General features: G+C 33.0%; 1 protein-coding gene across 2 annotated transcripts in view; it reads right to left on the reverse strand.

Moving 5' to 3' along the window:
- Nucleotides 1–22,678, reverse strand: part of RecQ4 (RecQ4 helicase) — a 275,707-nt gene that overhangs the window by 125,886 nt on the left and 127,143 nt on the right. For both annotated transcript variants that reach the window (XM_089593850.1, XM_089593849.1), the window contains 2 exons: nt 6,907–7,239; nt 6,671–6,830 (listed from right to left, as the gene is read on the reverse strand). In XM_089593850.1, the coding sequence (XP_089449976.1) occupies nt 6,671–6,830; nt 6,907–7,239 (493 nt within the window). The remainder of the gene's footprint in view (nt 1–6,670; nt 6,831–6,906; nt 7,240–22,678) is intronic.

The following is a 22,678-nucleotide window of genomic DNA, read 5'->3' on the forward strand; positions in this document are numbered from 1 at the left end:
TAGAGTTAACAACGTACTGTTTATAAATACTTTTAAATGACATGCATTTTAAATTAAATAGAATTCATAATATTGTAGGATATTAAAAAATGATGTTTGACGTTTTATTTCAAAATATTGTTTGTTGTACGATATGGTTTTGCAAACTATTTTCAAAATTTTCATATCACCTCCAAAACTTACGAGTATCGTTAGGTAGTGTGAGTTATACGACTCCTTAACTTTCACATGCATTTATAACTTCGTGGTTAATCCACCTTTATAACCATAGAGCCTTACTGTTTCCCAAAATATGGACACATTCAAAAATCAAATTTTGTTTTCTTCAACACTGCTTCTTCGACACTCAGATTCAGTCTAATTTCGATCTTTGTCAGTGTTCAGTTGTAGAAAAAATTCATTCCGATAAATATTCTGTGCATTTATATTTTACAAATTTTAAAATCAAAATAATAAAATTATGTAATTGTCAATTAGACAAATATTTTATACTTAAAGACGTAGAGAACGTCGTGTTACGTAAGCACATGCTTGCAGTTTATATTTATAAAACAGTTTATATATATATATGTGTGTGTGTGTATTAGGATTATTAAACGATATTGGACGTACAGTTTGGGAGGCTACTTTGAAGTTTTGGAGCCACCACTTTTGTCTCCATTACAGAAATATACTGGAAGTGAATTAAGAAACAAAGGGGTGTGAAAAAAGTGTCACGAGACTCAAGAATATTTCACCACAAATGAAGAACTTATTATGTTTTCAAAAAATGTTTTTTTAAGTGTTACTTTTTTTATTAAAATAATTCAGCTAAGAAGTAGATATAGAATAGCACATTTTTTAATTTGTATGCGCTAGTGTAAATTTTAAATTTTTTTTATGGAAAAACTATTTATAGGCATTTTTTATTCATTTTTTAAATTTATATGCGCTCATATGTAAGCTTACAGTGTATGGTTTTATGCAATGTAAGTTCTAAATAAATTTTTAGTTGTTTTTATTCAAAAATTTTCGCTCAACATACACTTCTGTTACCTTAAGTACTATTAAAAAAAAAAAAGAAAGAAAAGAAAAAAAACTATTGTTACCGGCCAAGCAACGTTGTCAGTTATATTTAAATTACGCGCGAAACCTGCCGCCATGATTTACAAATCCTCGGGATGATTAGTTTGAATCCCTCACCACTTCGGCCACGTGACATCTGCAAAAACAGGTCCCCTAGCCTCGCCTCCGGCGCCAGCCGTATAACATATATCTATGAAGGTGTCTGGAAAAAGCTTTCCCTCACCACTTAAGAATTATCCAATAATTTTTAGTTTATCCTAGGGCAAACTTCCAAATAAAAAACACATCACGTTTTTTGAATCATGCACGTGAATCGTGAATAAAAAAAAACATCAATTACAATGACTGATATAAAAGCTTCAGGAACATTTTTAATAAATACAAATGACAGCGAATAACCGTATGGTTTCACGGTGAAAAAATTTATTGCAAGCGTTGAGAAAACAACTCTCATGCAAGTCATTTTGGCAAAGTCCTCGTCAGAACACTGTGCTCTCCTTTTATGATTGTGCGTGCACGATTCAAAATATTGTGAGAAAGGTACAACAACCTGCCTCGATAAATAGGTATATGTGTATTGGTGCCTGTGCCTATGAGACTAGAAACGTACCGATTTTAAAAATCTTTTATTCGTACGACGTAAATTATACAAATGTCTTTTATTATTAATACTGTGACTATTGGAAATGATATACTACATTTCGGAAACTAAACGTTTATTGTAGTCGGATTCTTTGTCTAATATTTTTATGTTATCCCATTGGAACGTGTGTTTATTAGATGTTTCATGCAACCATAGTACTAAATCAGGATCACTATTGTTCATATGCTCTCTTTTTCGTTTCCTTAATGTCTTTTCTGTTGTTCCTGCTTTTTTTCCAACCGTACACTACTCAAGTTAGTTTTTACGGGCGCCCTCTACCACTGTAGTATAGAGGGTGTTAATCCTAAGTCCCTAACTCACAGAACCCAACTATGCCGTAACTGTTACTCTCCCCTTCTTTCCATTTAACCTCTTTTACCCCTCTTCTCCACCCGTAGTCACTGCAATTTTTTCTGAGGTCCACACTTACTCAAGACACCCATAGAGCCTATCTTAGGGTCACCTTGTGGTAGCGTCCCTCTCTCTTTCCACCTCTATGACTCCTCACTTCTCCAACTAGTCCCGCACTTACCAAGGGCGTCCGTGAGGTTTGACCCCTGCTTCGCCCTCTGGCATAGGACTAGCCACGAGGCTTGGGAACGAGTATTGGACAGAAACAACTATTAAAAAACTTTCCCAAAAATTCCACTGACCAAGATTCAAACCCACGCCCCACTTTAGCAGCCATAACCCCGCAGACCAAGATTTTCGCCTTTATTAACTGAGCGATTGACCACTCTTTGTTCTTGTATATTTAGCGGGGCAATTACTACGTCAAATTTTATATGCTATGTTTGTGTTATCCAAAGTTTGAGATCCGCCTTTTCTGAGTTGAATAATGTTATTCAACTTCTAATGAATTTTTGAAAGTGTTTTTCTATTAAACTTTTTAAATATTGTTTTACTATATAAAAAATTGTGGGAAAATATGGTAGAATTAATATTAAATTATTGTAAGTAACTCTTTTCGTACTATTTGAGGTGTACTTGTTGAAAAGTGTGGAAATTATTTTTTTATCATATTTTTTAGTGAAATTCTTAGTATAACCATTCTCATGTAGCATCTATTTAACAACTCAAACATTTTCGCTGTGAAATAGCTGGTCTGATAATTGTGTTGCTCTGTCTATTAACTTTGTAAATATATTGATTTTCTGTTGTTTTATGTGATATATTTCCTGTACCAATTTGTTTAAACTTTATTGTTTTTATGAATCAGTGTTATATCTACAAAATCAATACGGTGATCCATTTATGCTTCATATGTGAATTTTCAATGGATGCTACAGCTGTTTAATACTTATAAAATGGTTTCTATATTATCTTTATAGACACATGAAATTGAGTCATCAACATACTTAAAATAAAAAAGCGGTTCGATGTTATGTTCATTTTTTAAAAATGCTTCAACAGTCCCTGACATAACCTTCAAGAGTCACGTCAGCAAAAAAAGGAGAAATTGGTGACTCGATGGAGGTACCAAATGTCTGACGGTAGCCAGTTCGCACGGTATATTTGTAAATAAAGATACCACGTTGAGCGACACCATTACATAATTATCTGGTATTTAAATCAATGTAAAAGTTTAGATGAATTTTTGCACTAGTGTCTAAAGAATTAAAAAAAAAAATATATTAAAAAAAAATTTCTATACTTTACAACAAGAACACTTTAAATGGTGCGAAAAGAGTAACTTACAATAATTTTATTTTAACTATATTATATTGTCCTACAATTTTTGATAAAATCGAACAATATTTAAGACAGTTTCATAGAAAAACAGTTCCAAAAATTCAGACGAAATTAATTAATATTATTCAACTTGGAAAAGACAGAACACAAACTTTGGATAACAGAAAAAATTAGACAAAGAACCCAACTATAATAAACTATTACAAAAGGAGAGCACAGTGTCCTGACAAAGTCTTTGCCAATTTGACTCGCATGAGAGTCGTTCACTCAATACGGAAAAAAATTTCTTCACGGTTTATCCATAAGGTAAACCGCTGTCATTTACATTAAAAAAAAAAAAGTTCCTGAAGCTTTCGTATCAGTCATTGCAATTAAAGTTTTTTTTGTTAATAAAAGCCTGAAGAGGTCGACACACTAGTCGACAAAACGTTGTATGAAAACAAGTGTTTTTATTTCAAAAGCCATTTGCCTCAGAAGATCGATATGATAATATGCACACTCAGTGGTTAATTTTGTTAGTAAAAAATACTCACTTTATTTTAGAGAAGATTTTTTTACGGCATCACAGACAATCTCTACAAATATTTTACACTTCTCGCATAAAAAAAAATGTTTTCATAATTTTAATTGATATTGAGAGTAACAAAGGAATCTTGCTATGTATCACCATACGTCACTAAGAGGGTCAAGCAGTTGCTAAAAAAGCCTTAAGTTATTTAAAAACAACCCACTCTGAATCAGTTAAGTAATTTTGTTGTAAGCAAAATTGTTTTTTAAAAGTGTAAATGCACTGCACTGGTCTTTGTTTTTTTCCTCGTAAAAATAAAAAATTTGATCACATTTAAAATTTTAGCTAGATTAGATTAGTGATTTTCAACCTATTGAGGTCCCACCCACCTGATTGATCTGTTTTTATTTAAGTTTGTAGATAACAGGTTTTAAGTTTTTAAGTCTAATACAATTTAAACTAATGTGGCTTATCTTACTATAATACAAAGATAAAATGTTTTTGCAAAGATCTTTAAAACTACTACACCACTTTATCCTAAATTCTTACAGAAATTTAATTATAAGTTCTAATATATTATAGGCCACTTAATTAGCCAAACCTACAATACCATACATTTTGCCTCTGGTTTTCTTGTAAGTTGGGATGAATTTTAAAAAAATGTTCACATTATGATATTATATTATATGAAGGGAAAAAGTTTTTATGTTCAGTCGCAAAAATCTTAATACCAGTTTTTTTCTAAATTTAGACAGAAGTATTAAAAGTTTGAATATCTCATGGACCAATAATCGCTAAGTATCCCCTTCCTCTCAAGCGCATGGTGAGATTTCTTATTTGGTCAAACCTCAGGTAAACATGGGTAATGAGATAATCCCCAACTTGTATTTCCGCCAAACCAATGTTCAACTTAAGTTTAGACGATAAGTGTCCAAACATTGTCACACAAATAGCCAAATCTCCGATTAAATAATGATTAATAAGAAATAATCAAAAATTTATTTTTTTAAATATTTTCACAATCATAATCAAGATAATACACAAGTAATAAACTGTAAATTCACTTTATGAAAATAGCCCTACTTTTAAAGGTCTCCATCCATAGCCACCGAGATTCTGAACGCAACACAAGCACGCTAAACCATCCGGATACCACGGTATCTCAATAATGATTGTAATAACATTTTTAAACATAAGATTTTGATTATTTTTCATTACTTATTAGTTAAGAAAAAATTCGGCTTTTTGTGTCGTAAAGTTTAGCCAAATATCAGCTAACCTTGAGTCAAACATTCGTTGAGTAAAAACTTAAGTTAAGTACTTTCTCATTGCTCATGTTTAGCTTTTGCTATGGTGCAGCAAACTTAAAAATTTTTTCGCTGGTGAACTAAAAGCCAATGCTTTCAAATTAAAACGTTTTCAAACATTAAAATATGTTATAGGCAGTGGTTTATACAAATGTTTACCGAGAACAAGTATTTTTCAGCAGACGCTGAAAATTAAGTGCCATTTATAAAATAATTAAAAATGAGAAGTCAGTTGACATAGTTACAGTATTACTACGCACATTCACTGTTGGTGAAGTCGATTACAGTACAAAACACACTTTGCTTACTTTGAACGTCACTGTACTTTGATCAAAGAGAAATCACAAGTTTTTAACAGTAATTAAGCTTCCAAATTTATTAATTTATGTCATATTCGAAAACTAAATTTTAAATACTGCATTGTATGATCGTATCTTTTTTTTTGGTGTAGCATCCGTAAGACATTAACGAACTAAGTGGACTAGGTTACAAAGTCTCACTAGAACAATGGTGCAATGCTTTTTATGTTACACACAGACTGGAATCTTATCGTGTTTTTTAATACCTCCATAATTTGAATTTTTTGATGAACGCTGATAATAGCCTATTGTGTTTGTAAAAGAATAGTATAGTAGTATGTTGTAAAAAAAATGATATTTCAACATAAACAAAATCAAAAACCTCAAACATTTATACACAGAAAGTGGGTGAAGTACTAGGAGATACTTTGTTTTACATTCCAAAATCATTTAAAATGGATTAAAGTGTAATAAAAAAGTATTATATTTAAATACGCACAAGAGAAAATGTTTTAAGCATTAATATATAAAGAGTTGGTAAAACTTAGGGGTTACGAGTTGATTATATTACTGTACAATGTAAATCGAAGAAAAAGCATTAAATCGTACATAAAGTCTCTTCTGTAGGCAAACAAGAGTTTTTTATCGGCCCAAGTCCAAGGCTTCATTGGAAACGTTAGCCATCTATCCTGCTAAAAAGCAACTGCAGACGTATTAAGCGTCTAAAACACACTTCACAGGTTTTAGATTGGAAAAAAAATCTCCATTAATAATTCATCCTGTTACTCACTAAATAAACCAAACATTTTGTCTGCTCAGACTGCTGTTTATAGGCTAAATATTGTGTAACCTTTTACTATCTGCTAAAATGTATAAACCGTCCAATAAATTACTGACACATTGACGTGCACACGTGCATGCATAGTTAGAGACAGTTAATCCATACAGAAGATTTATAGTAACAAAGATGGTAATTAGATTACTAATTCAGAAGTTTAAATCTACTTCTTTCAATGATGGATAGTAATAGATCTCACATATCTATCTAGATAGAAAATTGCCGAATAGATCATAGATAACAGAAAAATTAATGATAAATCAAGTATCAACAATTTTAAGGTGCAAAAACTGTAAGCTATTATAGAAGGAGACTTACCAGGTGTATTTTCTAGTTTCTTTAAATGGATAAGGGCATCTTCAATGCTCATTACCATCTTCTGGGCAAGAGCAGGTATTGATACTGTAACAGTTGAACTTGTTTTATAAAATGTATTATTTTCTTTCGATAAAGTAATTGCTGCTGATAAAAAAGGTGACTGAAAATGTTTCAAGTTACTATTTTAAATGAATTTTTAGTACTACACAAAAGGTTCTCTTTATCTGTTTACTTACAAATTCAGCAGCCTCTTCCAAAGTATGGATATTATTACTAGATATTTCAGCAATCGCATAAGTACAAGGAAAAACATTAATAAATTTTTTTGGATGAAGTTCAAGATAATAGAGAAGAGTAGTTATCATTTCTTCTGAGAGATCTAAGGTTTTTACAGCTCCATGTACAGAGAAAAATATATCATGTCCCAAACATTGAGATTTTGAATTATTGTCATCTTGCTGAACACAATCACATCTGATAAATATTTTTTTTATCAAATCTCTTAAGGTTTGTCTATCTATACCCTTTGCATTGATATGGCGTTGTATTTCATACAAATCTGAATTTTCCTAAAAAATAAAATCGAATCATACTTAGCTATCGAACTTTTTTTACATTAACAACAAATAAAGTGAATCGTATCAATATTTCAAGTTTCTGTTTATTTTTATTTCTAAAGTAATTTAACCTTATTGTACAAAAGAAACTATTCTGAGTAGACAACAGATTTATAACAACTGTGAAGGTTAAGACAATTATAAAAAAAATAAAAGGTACTATCTGCTGACATCAGCATAACATTTTTTCAACTTATAAATGTATGTAAGACTCACTGATATTAGCACAACTTTCAACATAAGCAAAATAATATTTCTATTGACTAGTAAGGATAAGTCATATTTTGTATTTCAAATACATACATGGATGACTCTAAGAAAAACAAACCTTCTCTGGCTGAAAGGGTAACTAAAATCATCAGTAGATATTTCTAAAAAAAAATAAGTTGTGATAATCATTGTTTTAATTTTTGTTGAGATTTTTTCTCGGTCTTTTCCGATGGGATGAATATCCAGGATTTCAAAACACCACTTTTTCGAATTTTAAGACAAATAGTGGTTTTTTCTGGAAATATCTAAACCTCCAGGGGCTTCATTTGCGAAGGAAAGCCAACACCTGGCCAGCTCATCGGGTAAAGTCACTATTCCTTATAAAAAAGGTCGGTACAGCGAGTTAGATGGTTTATTGGAAAAATATCTTTCCATTAAACCTGATAATAGCTGGGGTGTGCTTGAGATAATCTCTGCGCCCTGTCAATAGTACCCAGTAGGATGGATGACCGAGTCATCTGAGGAAAAATTTGCAAAGGGCCCGCACGAAAGATTCGCATACTTGGAAAAATTAATGGTATTTACGGAAAAAAGAGCATAGGAGGTAAAAATGAGGTACAAATAAGATAAGTAAGAACCTTGGAATAGGAAAATGTTGGAATCTTAATACTACATCAATTAAATGACTTTTTCTACACACATTGTTTGATGAAATTCAGAACCATCCCAGGGATGTTGAGTCTGATTCAACAAAGTAAATACAAGATTTGATACGATTTGATAAAAAATTATTTAGCTATCTTTAGGAAAATAAGAGAACATCGTTACACTAACAACACATTAATACTACGTATAAACTTACGATGAGATTTTAGTTAATTATATCGCATTATGCATGATAGTATACACACCAAATGATTGAATGCATAAAAAAACGTACTTAAGAAAGTACAAACAATAAAAAAAATGTGATGTAAAATTACGTGTAAACGAAAAATGGTAATAATGATTTACCAGAAAAATACTAACATTGCTTGTCAAAACAAAATTATATTTTAATAATGAGCTTTTCATGCTGCTATCTTATAAGCCTACCAATAATTATAGTAAATCTCAAACCTGAAAATAATGCAAAAAAAATTGAATATCACCACACTTATTTTTATGCAAGTAACATTATGACAGAACTTACAACTTTAGAAGCAGTGCTTGAAAAGTTTAGAAATAAGAAAAAATTACATATTCAATTTAATTTGCTCCAGACCTTTCTATGCACTTTGTCTTTTATAATAAATAAACTGTTATCAAGCATGACGATTTTGTGAATAGTAGATGAAATTCGAAGTAATTGCTATGATTAATATAAATATTTCACATTCTATTACATCAAGTGCAATTGAACAATAGTGATATAATTGAACTCGTGTGTGTGTGTGTGTTATATAGGCTGATAGAATTAGCTAATCCGCAGGATTAAATTACTTACAGTACTCACACAGTTTATTCGACGTATTTTGTCGTGAGAAGCAAACCTTAAAAAAGCGCTTATTCAAAATGCAGACATCATTTACATAAAAACGATTTTATGTAAACAAATGCTAAAAAAACCGTATTTTTTTAATTATATCTTGAAGTCTGTCAACAAAACCAACATTGTGTGATATGCCATTTGTAGGTATTAGTAAAACTAACAATTTGCGGCTGGAATTATTAAAATCAATTTATATTATTTTTGAATAACGCTAAAAATTCAAACACTTCTTTATTTTTTTACGCCGTCAAAACATTTTCAACAGCTCTGAAACGTAGTAAAAATATGTCTTCTGTACGCATAAAACTACTTAAATTTTTTCAGACAAAAATATTTTCAACTTTTTGAGAAAATGCATTTATTTATTCAAAAGATGTCAAATGTTAAATTCAATTGGATCTGGTTGACGTCATCTGACAGGGCCCAGCGGGAGCTAATTTATTTTGTTGTAACGTCTAGTTTATGACTTCGCAAACGGCATAACGATATTTGCAATTTTTCATCAGCAAAATGATCTCTATAAAAGTGCAACTTTTTTACAAATGGTTTATCTAAAATATCTCACTGAAAAATTAGCATTTGGGCATAAAACTAGTATTTTCTAAAAGCTGGAATTTTTTTACGAATCAAGAAAAAAATTTCTGTTATAAGATGTTTAAAAGCTGAGATAATTTTTTAAATTGGGTTTTACGCTATTTGTTTATTTAACAAAACAGACATTTAAAACTTGGACTGTAAGAAGTTTAATACTTGAAATTTTTTATGCTGTATTTTTTTTTTTTTTACTACGTTTTTACGGGCTTGTTCCAATGTTTATTGAAAAGCGCAAGATTAAGTTACAAAGACACGCTTGTCATATTTAACTAAAATTTTTTAGATAGAACAAGTTTAAATTGACACTTCCATGAAAAAAGCTTGTATCTAATCCATTTGTGATACGATTTTAACCTTTTTTTATTTGCGGTAGAGTGCTGAAATATTAACAACTACAGTTTTGCTATTGTTGACAATTTTTTAACTAGTTTATTATCAACAAATGATTTTTTTTTAAAGATGGCCCTTCAAATAAAGGTTCGGATATCAAAAAAATCGTTGACAATTGCTTAAATAGAAGCACTCTAACAACAAAATGCACAAGAGTAAGCTGAAGAGCCGCAGAAAAAAAAAATTACACCATTTGTACATTGTGTAAAAATTATGCTGTGGTACACACTACTTTGTTTTTTTTTAAATTGTTTTGGTGTACATTTAAGTACTCAAATTACCCCTGCAATCATGAAAACGGGATTGAGAAAAGAGGAAGGAAAGACGAAAAGGAGATAAAGAAGAATAAGAAAGGGCACGCATTTTGCGGGATTAACACATCTTTACTTTCATGTATTTTCTAATCTCTATGCCTAAAAAAAAACAATTATTTGTTTGTAATGAATTAAAAAATTATCAAAACTAGCAATACGGTAGTTGTTAATATTTTGTCACGCTACCCTTAATGAAAAAAAAAGTCAAAATCAGATAAAAATTACCAAGATACAACCTTTTTTCCTCAAGGCAAAAATTTGAAATTGTTCTATCCAAAAACTGTAGTTAAAAATGACAAGCGTCTTTTTATAACTTGATAAGGCGGTTGTCAATAAACATTGTAACAAGCCCTTGAGAACATAACATTTAAAAAAAATACAGGGTATAAGAATTAAAGTATTGAAATATCTACAGTCCAAGTTTTAAACGTTTGCTTTGTTAAATAAAAAAATGGCGTAAGATACAATTGAAAAAATATCATCTCGGATTGTAAAAATTTGACAAAAATTTTTTTTTTAATTCGTAAACAAATTTCAGCTTTTACCAGAATATACTAGTGTAATGCCAATATATTAATTTGTTAATGAAATATCCCAAAAAAATCTTTTTACTTTTGTAAAGACCATTTTGTTAATAAGAAATTGGAAATATCGTTATGTCATTAGTGAATTCATAAATTAGACGTTACAACGAAAAAAATGAGCTACTGCTAGGTCCTGTCAGATGACGTCAATGAGATCAGATTAAATCAAACATTCGACATTTTTTTAGTAAATAAATTTATTTTCTCAAAAAAATAAAAATATTTATTTATATTCCGGTTGCAAATTGTTCGTTTTAATAATACCTACAAATGACATACCACAAAATATGACGTTCGTGGGTTGGCTTAAAGATATAATAAAAAAACACGATGTTTTTGCATTTTTTTACGTACAATTTTTAATAAACAAATGATGCCCACGTTTTGAACGGGCGCTTTTTTTAAAGATATGTTTTTTACCACCAATTACATCGAATAAATTATGTAAGATACTGTAAGGAATTTCATCTAAGATCAGCCTTCTCATGAGCTAATTCTGTCAGCCTAATATACATATGCACGGGCATTAGAAATTTTCATGGTAAGCAACTTCAACAATTCGCTGAGATTTGAGCTTATTTAAATTATTAGATCAAACAAGAAAGGAGCTGAGAGAAAACGGATGGATTCGTAATGATGCAAGCAACATTAATTTAGTTACTAAATTATCCTTTGCTTTAACTATTTTTTTATTGAAACGGCACAACATCCATAACAGGGACCAACTAGCATCTTCTTATTAATTTTGCTTGAACTTTTAAAATAGATAAGCACGTAAAAACACAAATGCAAATATAAGCTTTATTTGTCGATGTCTACAATCAATAGTATTTTTCACCGTAATGTTGATTTATCCAGCAGGAATGATATGAATTAATTTTTTTTCTTTTAACTCTTTTCTTATTTCATTGCATTCTTAGAACAAGATTAAAAATCGAAAAATTTTTGAACTACCCAAGTAGTATGATAGTTTTCATCACAAAAGTGCCATCGCCTCGAGGGCTACACTGCAGCTCAAAAGAAAGTAAGGTAGCCCCAGATGAATAGCACTTATGTACTGAACACTGTTTTTCTTACGGAGGGTATACCAGATCTTAAAAAACGCTCAAGGTAGGAAATGAAACTTTACGTTACTATGGCACAAAGCATAAATATGGGCTCCCGAAGGGCGTGGTTTTTGTGTGTTTGTACTCGAGTCACGTATACTATTTTTTTCCTGAGGACACAAAATGCAATTTAGCGCCCGTTGGCACACTTTGCACCCTGTTAATTACTTTGGGCCTTAAGTCAAAAAAATACTTTGTGCCTGGAGAGAGCGAAAAAACTTTTCTGCCCGTGAGCTCAAAGTTATTACAAGGGTACAAAACTGTGGCCCAAGGGCGCAAAGTGGCAGTTGCACTTGGGGCCCATAGGAAAAAAAAAGTATGGAATGCACATGCAGACACTTTAAGAGGGTAGAAACCGTTGGACAGTGGGTACTTGGGTATCCAAGTATAAAGTTATATTTATATCGATATAATGCGTGCTATAGAATGTAAAATATATTTATATTGATGTATTGCGTGCTATAGAATGTTATAGAAGTATATTTTACATAAAAAAATTGTGTACGAAAGTGGTGCAATTATTCTTGGAATAAGTATGTGTACATTGATTAAATGTGAATTTAATAAACATTTTATTATTTTATAAATTAAAAATTCTAAGCAATACATTACGTAGATCAAAAAAGTTTGAACTTAAACCATGACACGACGTACTGTTATGATCGCCAGAATAAGACTGTGCACTTTCATCGAATCTTTTGATGATTTCAAAACAACTACCTGCTCTGATAACATTTCTAACACCACGCTTGCATCTGTCACATACGCTGACTCACTGAATCCTAGTCTATATTTAATAGTAGTAGGATATTCTTTTTAAAAATATATAATGTATCACTGTAACAGTAAACTATTTCAGCAAATTTCGTATACAATCCAAACTAATATACCAGGCATTTAATAGTTTTAGCTTCGAACCTATTATAAAAGTACAAAAAACAATGAGACAACCTATGAATTTTAATTTTTGTTCAACTGTTATCAATATAAAAATTAAAATGATCTAAATATTAAGGTATTTTCATTTGGAATAAAGTGCCTTCTAACATTACTAGTAGCCCCTCGTCTTGACTTTGCCCAAGACTCACTAAATGGAACACCGTAGTGTGTTAACATGTAATGTGAAAGCTTTCCAGTAGAAAATTTTAGATCTATTCCTGACACTTTTCAAAACAAAAATTTTCTAATTAAAAACATATTTGTTTGAAATGCATACAGTTTATTTGGTTAAATAATAAGCTGTAAGAAGTGAAAAAACTATAATTATGCTGAAAAGTACCCTGCGTTTTTTATGCCATGAAATAATCGATGGCCCTATAGGGCTGCTGATTTGCAAATTCTCCCGTATAATCGATGACGAAGGCTATTTTTTAAAGCTGTAAAGATTTAAAACTCTCAAAAAATGTATAATTACAAATTTTTTTTCTCTTATATCACAACTTTAGTACTACAGCAACAAAGTCCATCTCTACATTTTTTATCGCCACAAAAATACAAATACATATTCTACCTATTTAAAAATCTGGAAGATTCAAGAGATTACTATGAGCGTTACAGTGAAACGCTTATCTCTCACTTAATAAATTCTTTATTTATCAATTTGTATGCTGTTTCAATCTCGATAAATGTTCAGCGTCATTTTTTTGAGGCCTAAAATTGTACTCATTAGATATATTTGAAGTTTTAGTTCCAATTCGACTTCTTGCGACTTTTGGCTTAGTTAAGACTTTTGTGAGCCCAAAAATGTATTTTTTTTTTAATTTCATAAGGTTGTTATATATTTGTTGGTAAGGTAGTTTGACGTCCAATGACCCTTAAAAGGACCAGTGAGCTTATAAAGTAAACTCTTTCTCGACTGAGGTTTCCAGCAAACGTGATTGCCTCCATACCTGAGGGTGATCTTCTTTGGCCTGTTATTGTAGCACCACACTGATCGGGAGGAAAACTACAACGTTTAAAGCTTTGGAGGTAGTTGTAAAGCTCTTTCCCGACATCTCTTGATATAATGTCAAAGATGTTGGAGTCGAAAGCACCTTCTTTTTTTTGCAGACTAAGTTGTTTTGGTGATTTAAGGTGGAGGGATTGATTTGTGAAGCTTGCCCGTTGGAGACTGTCCCATTGGCTCAAGTTTATTTTTTCTTCATAGTTGTTAGCTTATCCCAGCGGAGACCTTGGAGAAGATCGGTGATTCCTAGTTAAATGCTCAGAGTCAAGAGGGTAAAATAGGGTCGTCGATCACCGAGATTCCTAGCCTTGCGATGAACAACTTTGATCGTGATGTCTGCCAGTAAATGACTGACTTGGTTTAATAGCAGCCAGCTCTATATCTTTTAGTCGACAAATTGTTGCCAAAAATGGTAGTAAAAATATATTTGTTGGCAAAGTAGATTAACCTTGGGTGACCATTATAAGAACTGATGAAATTGATTGTTAAGTAAGAATAGTATTTACTTATAATGACCCTGAAGAAAGCCAGTGGTGAGACTTCCAGCCATTCTTTACTATTATTCTTAATGATAGAGAGCTGGCTGCGGGTAGCTTGACTCTTATCTTCAAAGTCCCTGCGTACGAAGACCGTGGCGGAGGGAGGTTTGCCACTGACCAAACAATATCTCGTCCTTGAGTCCTACCCCAGATAACCAACCGCTCATCGTTAGTCGACAAAGTGGGCCTGGGAGAATGGACATGAAACCCAAACATGCTAGAGCAGACTGTGCTATGGCTAGAAACGTCTCCTGATATTTCATCCGAGACGTTAGCGGTTAGATCTCCTTTTTGGTCGTGGCACTCGTCAAACCTGGTGGTTCGGGATGAAGTTCGGCGTAAGACGCTTATCCAATAGATAACAGCGTTGTCGGGATACCTAGCTGCACGACTTCTAGCTCTGTCCTTCATGCACTGCCGATGATCGACTGTAGTAGCTGGTACTTTGCTCTGGAATATAACAACCAGACTTACTTAATGCTATTGCAGGTAGCTTCGATTTTATTTTTATGCCACCTTGCAGATCCTACTGAACTTAAGTGAAAAACTAGCATATTTTTACAAATTTTTAAGCCCACTGATTTCTTCAGTTATTAATTTTTCCAAGGACTAAACTATACTTAAACCATTTACGAAGTGTAAAGAATCAGTATGTAAAATTTCAGCAATATCGGTTGAATAGTTTTCGCAGATAGCGATTACAACGGTTTTAACGACTTTGCTTTGTATATTAGTAAGATAACAGACTAAAATAATTACGCAGGATTTGTCTGATTAAGCAGTATTTTTCAGTTTCTTCAAAAATGTAAAAAAGCGATTTAATACTAATTGGTTTGACAGTTAAAAATTTTTTATAATGAAGAAACAATTCACCTTCTCTTACTGTTAGCCTAGTTTTTAAAAGTGTAGTTAGTTTTATGAATACCATTAAGACTACTTCTGCATTAAAATTTTTTCTCCACAACATGCTGAAATCAACATAAAATATTTATAATAATTATTGTTTTATTCTGAGCAATACAAAAAAAATGGAAAACACACCTGACAAATATCATCGTTTATTATACTAAATCCAGTTTTTCCCAATCTGTGTACACAATTTTATTAATTACGTTATTAGAGCTTTCATTTTAAATCTCTTTATCGGTTTCCGTCACAGATTGAATATCCATAGAAATGTCGGAAATACACTCAAGCCTTTATCACTTGCATACGTTATACGGTCAAGTCTTTTAACACTACTAGTTTTTGCTCAACTTTTTACTGCTACTTTTGGCTCATAACTACTAGCAAACAATAATATTTAAATTATCTTGTTATGCCTTAAATGTCTTTATTTCAAATTGCTCTTGACAGAGCTCAAATCTAGTTTTTCGTATACATTATCAATGTAGGTGTGTACTACGATTTTTTAGCAAACGGCTGCTGCAACTTAAAAGTATAAGGTTTCAGATCTAAGAAATACTTTGCTTCTGAATGTTTCAAGGCAACTAGATGATGAAATCACTTGTTCGATTGAATTCAGGCTGTTGGAGCTAGTTTTTGTACACTATCAATAAAGCGAGCCATCAAGTCATTAACAGCTGTCTTCAGCTTACTGGTCTCTAGAGACATTTTTTCTAGCAGTCTTTGGTACTTATAATTTTGTTAAACCTCATGAAAGGTGTAAAGAGTGTGGTCACCGGAAACATGCGGAATTAAAGCTTTTAAACTAGTTTTAAGAGTAACCAAAAACCCTGTACTTTCTGCAATCATACCACTGAGGGTCCTTCAAAGTACTCCAGAGAAGATGTTAGTAATAACAGACCGTACAAAGAGTTAGCAAAAGCAAAACAAAAAAAATTTGTTTTTTCAAAGATATTCACGTACATTGACGATGCAAATACCATGAACAATATTGTGAGCTCCACCAATTTCTTTTTTCTGCCATCTAACATCTAAGCTGCAAGTGCAATCAGTTATACTGTGTTCTATCCTAAAAGTGATACGTCACTTAGTTTTACATGATGTAACAGAATATGTTGCTTACAAATTGTAACAGAATACGAAAAGTGGATTTGTGCCGATCGTTCGAAGCGGAAAAATAATCTGTTGATGCCGGATGATCCTCCGCGTCAATTCCAAAACGCAAAATTCGTACAGATACAGTGATACTTTGTTTTTGGTAGAATTTAAAGGGAATTTTGACCACATCCAGTGGAATTATTGCATGATAATGCTAGACTATAGATTACAAAATCTGTCCGTCAAAATTTAATGTCTCTTGGCTAGAAAAGTTTTGCAGCATACTCTCCAGTCCTTGCAACAACTGTTTATCGTATTTTCAGATTCATGAATAACGCGCTTCAAGGTGTGCACTTTTTTTTAAACATTTTATATTGTAAATAGTTAATAACCCTCTCTGGATCTTTTTCTGAGTAAATTAAGAAGAAAGAGAAATCTGATAATATAATCGTAACACCACATTTGTTCTTTCAGCACCCTAGGTTTAAATAATTATCTGCCATCCCGAAAATCTCTATTCAATTCTTCACAAATCATCTTAGTTAAAATAATATTACTAATATTTTAGCCCTACTGCGCACTCCTTATATTTTATAATAAGTTTGTAATAGTACACAATAATATTTACTTACACATAACCTCTTTGAGATGTAGGTTTTTTCTCTTTTTCGCATGGGCTTTTTTAATAATTTTATATTTAATTTCTTTCTGCGTTTCTCCATTTTTCTCTTTGACGCTAAGTAGTGTTTGGCGTGTCTTGTGTGCCCTCCGCAATTATTTGGGTTTTTGAAAGCATAGTTCTGCTCCTGTAAAATTTATTTGTTACTGGGAGATAGAAGTCCCGCTGGCTCACGCTTATCATTCAATTTGAGTCAGGGATATTATTTTTTCCTCTGCCATCCAGAGAGGTAAGATTCCTCAATTCGTCCAACTATAGTGAGTATCTGGTCATCGGTGAACAGTTGTCCTCAAGTATGTTAGTGCACATAAACCTACTGCTAGCGTCTACTGCTCGCTGGGAATCATGCTTACCTACAGTAACCAATCATAGTTTAATTTACACTTACAAATGTTTTAAGACTTAATTAGGCTTGATACTTTTTTAAGCTAAAGTTTTTTCTGTTTAAGCTAAGTGCAGTGATCAAGACGGCGCAGGATCGGCGTGTCTTAGAGGTGTCACTAGGAAACAAGAAATTTGGTGTAAATTGTGATACTCAAATGTACTTCCACCCGTTCTGGCCGAAGAATATAAATGTGTTTTAGAGGAAAGGAAGATGGATCTCAAAAAATCTAAATTATGCCTCTCCAACAGGGGCTCGTGGTTTACATGCATCTTACTGCCAGATCTGCGATCGTACAAATCCGTGTGCCTGGTGATTTTAAGCAACTACCATCCGGTAGTGCTGCATAGCTGGTTTCACCTCATCTAATCCCTGTGTTGCAACAGACTTATGATATAACTGCATACACATTCAGAGTTCTACATTCAAATGGTTCGAACATAAAACTTTCTTTGGACCAGAGAATTTAGACACGATAATTGGACAACAGTGTTACAGTTTCTACAGACTTGATGGACTGGATAAACTTGGAGAAGGTGCGGTACTTATAAAAAAATAATTTTGTGAAGAACATGATTGCTCAATTGGATCCCGCCTTTAATAATAATCCAGATTATCTAATTCTGTCAAATGAGTGTCAACAATCAGTCATCTTGTTCTTGGTAGTGTACTGACGCCTAAAATCAGCTTTTCCTTTGTCATTTTTCAGTGTTCTGGCTGATATTGCACCAAGTTATGACCATTTGACAATTACAGGAGACTTTAACATTAACTTAGGCTTCAATGATAATGCAACAAAATTTTCTCATGATAACCTGGCTGAACTGATTTTAGCATGACCCACAATCGCACATCTGGATCGATGTTGTTGTCAGTGACTAACCCTAATAGTATTACCTTGGCACATCCAATGTTCCCTGCATTGCATTTCCAACATACAAAGGAAAACGACGTTTTTTTCTCACTGACATGCTGTAGCTCGGTATCCTTAGACATCAATGGTATTTTTCCAATGATGGAAAAAATGGTAGCACAATTACTGAAACTTATCTTGGTACGTTTATTCAACGTATTTCTTGTTCATAACTATTTTCCTGTCTGATGGAGAACTAAACTGTTGATACCGATATGGTAACACCTAGTGACAACCAGCCGATAGCACTGCTTCCATCATTGTCAAAGCCATTTGAAAGGATCCTTCACCAGCAGGTAGTGCAGAACATTGAGAAGCATAAATGATTTGATCCATTCCAAACTGGATTTTGCCGTGAGCATAGTACCAAAACAACGCCCCTTAAATTTTTGTGGCCACTCGACTGGTCATAGACAAAAAAATGGTTATCATTCTTAAGCTCTACAATTTTTCTAAAGTATTCGATATAGTGTCACATGTCAAATTATTGCAAAAGCTACGTGCTTTGGGGATTGGTGACAGCGCACTACATATATACCACGACGACAGGGAGCAAGCAGTTAAAAGAAATGAGGACGTAATCGTCAAGTTTGTAACGATCACTATATGTGTACTACAAGAAATTTTACTCAGCCCATTGCTACTTTCACTCCATATAAACGACTTCTACCTCTCACTACGGTATAGTAGACGTGTTAGTTACGTTGATAACGCCCAAATCTAACTGTATTGCTTTTTACGAGACTTAACATTAGGCACCAGAGAGCTATGCAAGATGCATCGGCAGGTGTCTACATGAGCTATCAACACTGGATACAAACTGAACGTGCTAAAGACAAAAGACATGATAATTGGCATCCAGCCCCTCATGGGACTTTGTACATTAATGCTATATTATTAAAATCTCTTATTTCAAAAATTCATAGCATACTTTGATCAAAAGAAGATCAGATTGATTATGCCATTTACTCCTCATTTTTTATCTCCAATAAAAAAGTATCTATGCTATTCGATTCATACCATAAGAAATTTGAAGAATATAATATTGTGTAATTTTTTTAAAACGTATTATTAATACACTTATGACTACTGGCAAGTTTAACATAAAGGCATTTTTCATAACCAAGAGAGCAGACATTTTTGGCTTAGGTTAGTACAACAGGCTTTATCACGGCACCTTACGTATATACACGTGATCCCCTTCATACCTCTCTCGCGGGAACGACCCAACTCCCTTGATAAATTGTTCGGTGCAAAGCACCGTAAATCAATGGATTAAAAGTTTTTGACCCTAATTTTTTGGATCAAGCAGTGCCTTAAAATTATAAAAAATATTTGCGTATTTGATGAAAGCTTTGACAGCACACAACACAACAAATTTTACGAGGTGTAATAAAAAAATAAGGTGACTTTTCATTTTTATAAAAAAATATTTATTATTCATCTAAAACTGTGTTATCTTCTTCAAAATAATATCCCTCAGATACAATGCACTTGTGCCAACGCTTTTTCCAGTCGTCAAAACACTTCTGAAATGCCATTTTAAATATTGCTTTGAGCTCCTCCAGCGATGTAGCCTTAATCTCCTAAATCGTGGCAAATCTTCGTCCTTTCACGGGCTTTTTGAATTTTGGGAAGAGGAAAAAGTCGCTGGGGGCCAAGTCTGGTGAACATGGTGGCTGAGGCATGATGGAAGTACTGTTTTTGGCCAAAAAACTACTCACTAATAACGACTTGTGCGCAGGTGCATTATCATGGTGTTCGCGGATACACGTCATATACCCAAAACATCCGTCAAAATTGATTGGCATGAGCCAAACGATACGTCAAGATCATCAGCTATTTCTCTAATCGTGATTCGACGATCTTTTGACACCATTTCTTTCACTTTCTGAACATTTTCGTCGGTGTTTGACGTGCTGGGTCGCCCAGAGCGAGGTTCATCATTAACATTTTCTCGGCCCTCTTGGAATAACTTATACCATTTGTAAACATTTTTTTGCTCATAGTCGACTCACCGTAGGCCACTATTAACATTTCAAGAGTGTTTGAGCACTTAATACCATTTTTTACACAAAAATTAATACAAACTCTTTGCTCCATTATTTTCAACAAAAAGAAATCGCCGAGTACGCAAACACGAGTCTAACCTTTAAGTCTCTCACATAAAAACAACACATGCTATATAGTCAAAACTATGAACATATGATCGTGACTAGTGTACCAACATAATAGAAAAAAAAATTTTTAACTTAAAGTGTAAAGAGGGCACGCAATTCAAAAAGTCACCTTACTTTTCGATCACACCTCGTACAACTGCTGTTTCAAAAAAACCTCTAAAAAACATTTTTGACATCAAAATAAGAAAGAAGATAGGAACTCAGTCATAATTATTAATGCTGGTGAACGCAGGGATAATTCCCAAGATTCTTACAGTGGATAATAAATTAAATAGTATTAGCGATCAAAGAGTGTTATAAGAAATTAGCTTTACACCTGTCGGTAACAAAACTAGCCCAAAGGAAATTTATGTAAAGAGTACAACACAAACTTTTGGTTTCGTAAAAATTTCTATGTAAGTAATAATCCAGTACAATGAAGAATTGATAATACTTTACTAAAGCATTCTGAGAAATCTTTGAAATCTCCTAAAAGATACTAAGTAAGTTATAATCGACATTCCTTTTTTGTTAAGAAATAGTTGTCGTCCATATTGTTAAAGCGCGCATCTGGTGTAACATAAATGTTCTGTCGTGATTGGCACTTAAGAGGCTCTTTTAAGTACTCAGCGAATCAAATCTAATCAAAAAATAAAATCGCAGTTACCAACGTTTTGATGCATGATAAATCATAAAATAATTTTTATGGTATATTTGTAAACAGAGAATCTATGTTTCTTTTGTAGTTTCATATTATTAAGAATTAATTTGTCAATTCAATCTTTTTTGATGAGTCAATAACATGAAAGCTTTAGAATTGCTGTATGCAAACAACATTCATGCCTGCTTTTATGATTATTATTGCTGTCAGTGTTAATTTTTGCTGTGTTTATTTCATATAGCCTACTACGTCAGGCGTAATGTACATGCATATGATTTTACAACAGCAGGAGACGAACAGTGTCTTTCTCGACATATTTATAAAAAACAGGAATGTTTTTGTCGCAGTAGTTTCATATTATTATACACAGCTTTTATCAGTGTTTGAATATGTAAAATATTATATATGTACTTAACTAGCCAAAAGATAAGCTAGCAGAGATCCGGGTATTAATCTATTGGGTCAGCCTCACAAAGATCATAATATAGCTGATACTCAAGATCAAGAAAAGATTGCAGCAAAAAAAAATTAACAAAATTTTCGCTGAAAAAACTTGGCAAAGATTTAGAGTCAAAGACGCTAGTTTAGGGAAAAAGTTGGAGCCTTTACTATCACCAACGGCATGAAATAAGAAGTACTCTTTCTCTCTCTCTCTCTTTCTCTCTCTCTCTCTCTCTCTCTCTCTCTCTCTCTCTCTCTCTCTCTCTCTCTCTCTCTCCTTACCTCGATGTATAGCAGAACACTCAAATTTCTTAGTGATCCTATATTTTCTGCCTTTTACGTAAATGCATACCTCCATTGGAGTTTTTGTCTTTAGACACACCTTCCTCTTAAGCACGTACAGGCTCTCACCTTGTGTGTTGGTACACTTGGCCTCCTGGAGTTCCGAGACATAGTTCTTGGTGCAGCCTTACGCTGATTCCAACCTCAAAGGGCGGCTGGCAATTATTGGTGCTGTTCACTCGGTTATTATTTCCTTCCGATTGCTGCCAGTAGCCGATGACAGCTGTGTAACAAGGTATGCCTTTGGTGGTTGGTAAGCGCATTTGTGGTGGCATTGTCCAGGAGGCGGCATCCTCTGGCACTGATGATTACCAAAAATCTTCTTAATTATAGACCATCATTTGCCCGTTCCTCCAGCGACGAGTATAAGTGGCCAAGTGAGAGACCCATATTACCATCCGTTGACGTCACAACTTATTTACTGGCTACATTTCTCACCTGTATTGCTGCTAGCCCGCATTTCACAGTTTTATACATATGTATTGTTTTGTTTACATTACAAGCCTGACATTTTAGTTGTAAGCGCGTTTGTGTTTTGTAAAACAATGGAGAGGACTAAGCCAACCATTGACCGTAAGGTGACAGATGTGCCATGTG

Source organism: Copidosoma floridanum, unplaced genomic scaffold, assembly GCF_036245765.1.
Source record: "Copidosoma floridanum isolate Cflo_tuat_1 unplaced genomic scaffold, Cflo_Japanese_pri ptg000020l, whole genome shotgun sequence".
NCBI lineage: Eukaryota > Metazoa > Arthropoda > Insecta > Hymenoptera > Encyrtidae > Copidosoma > Copidosoma floridanum.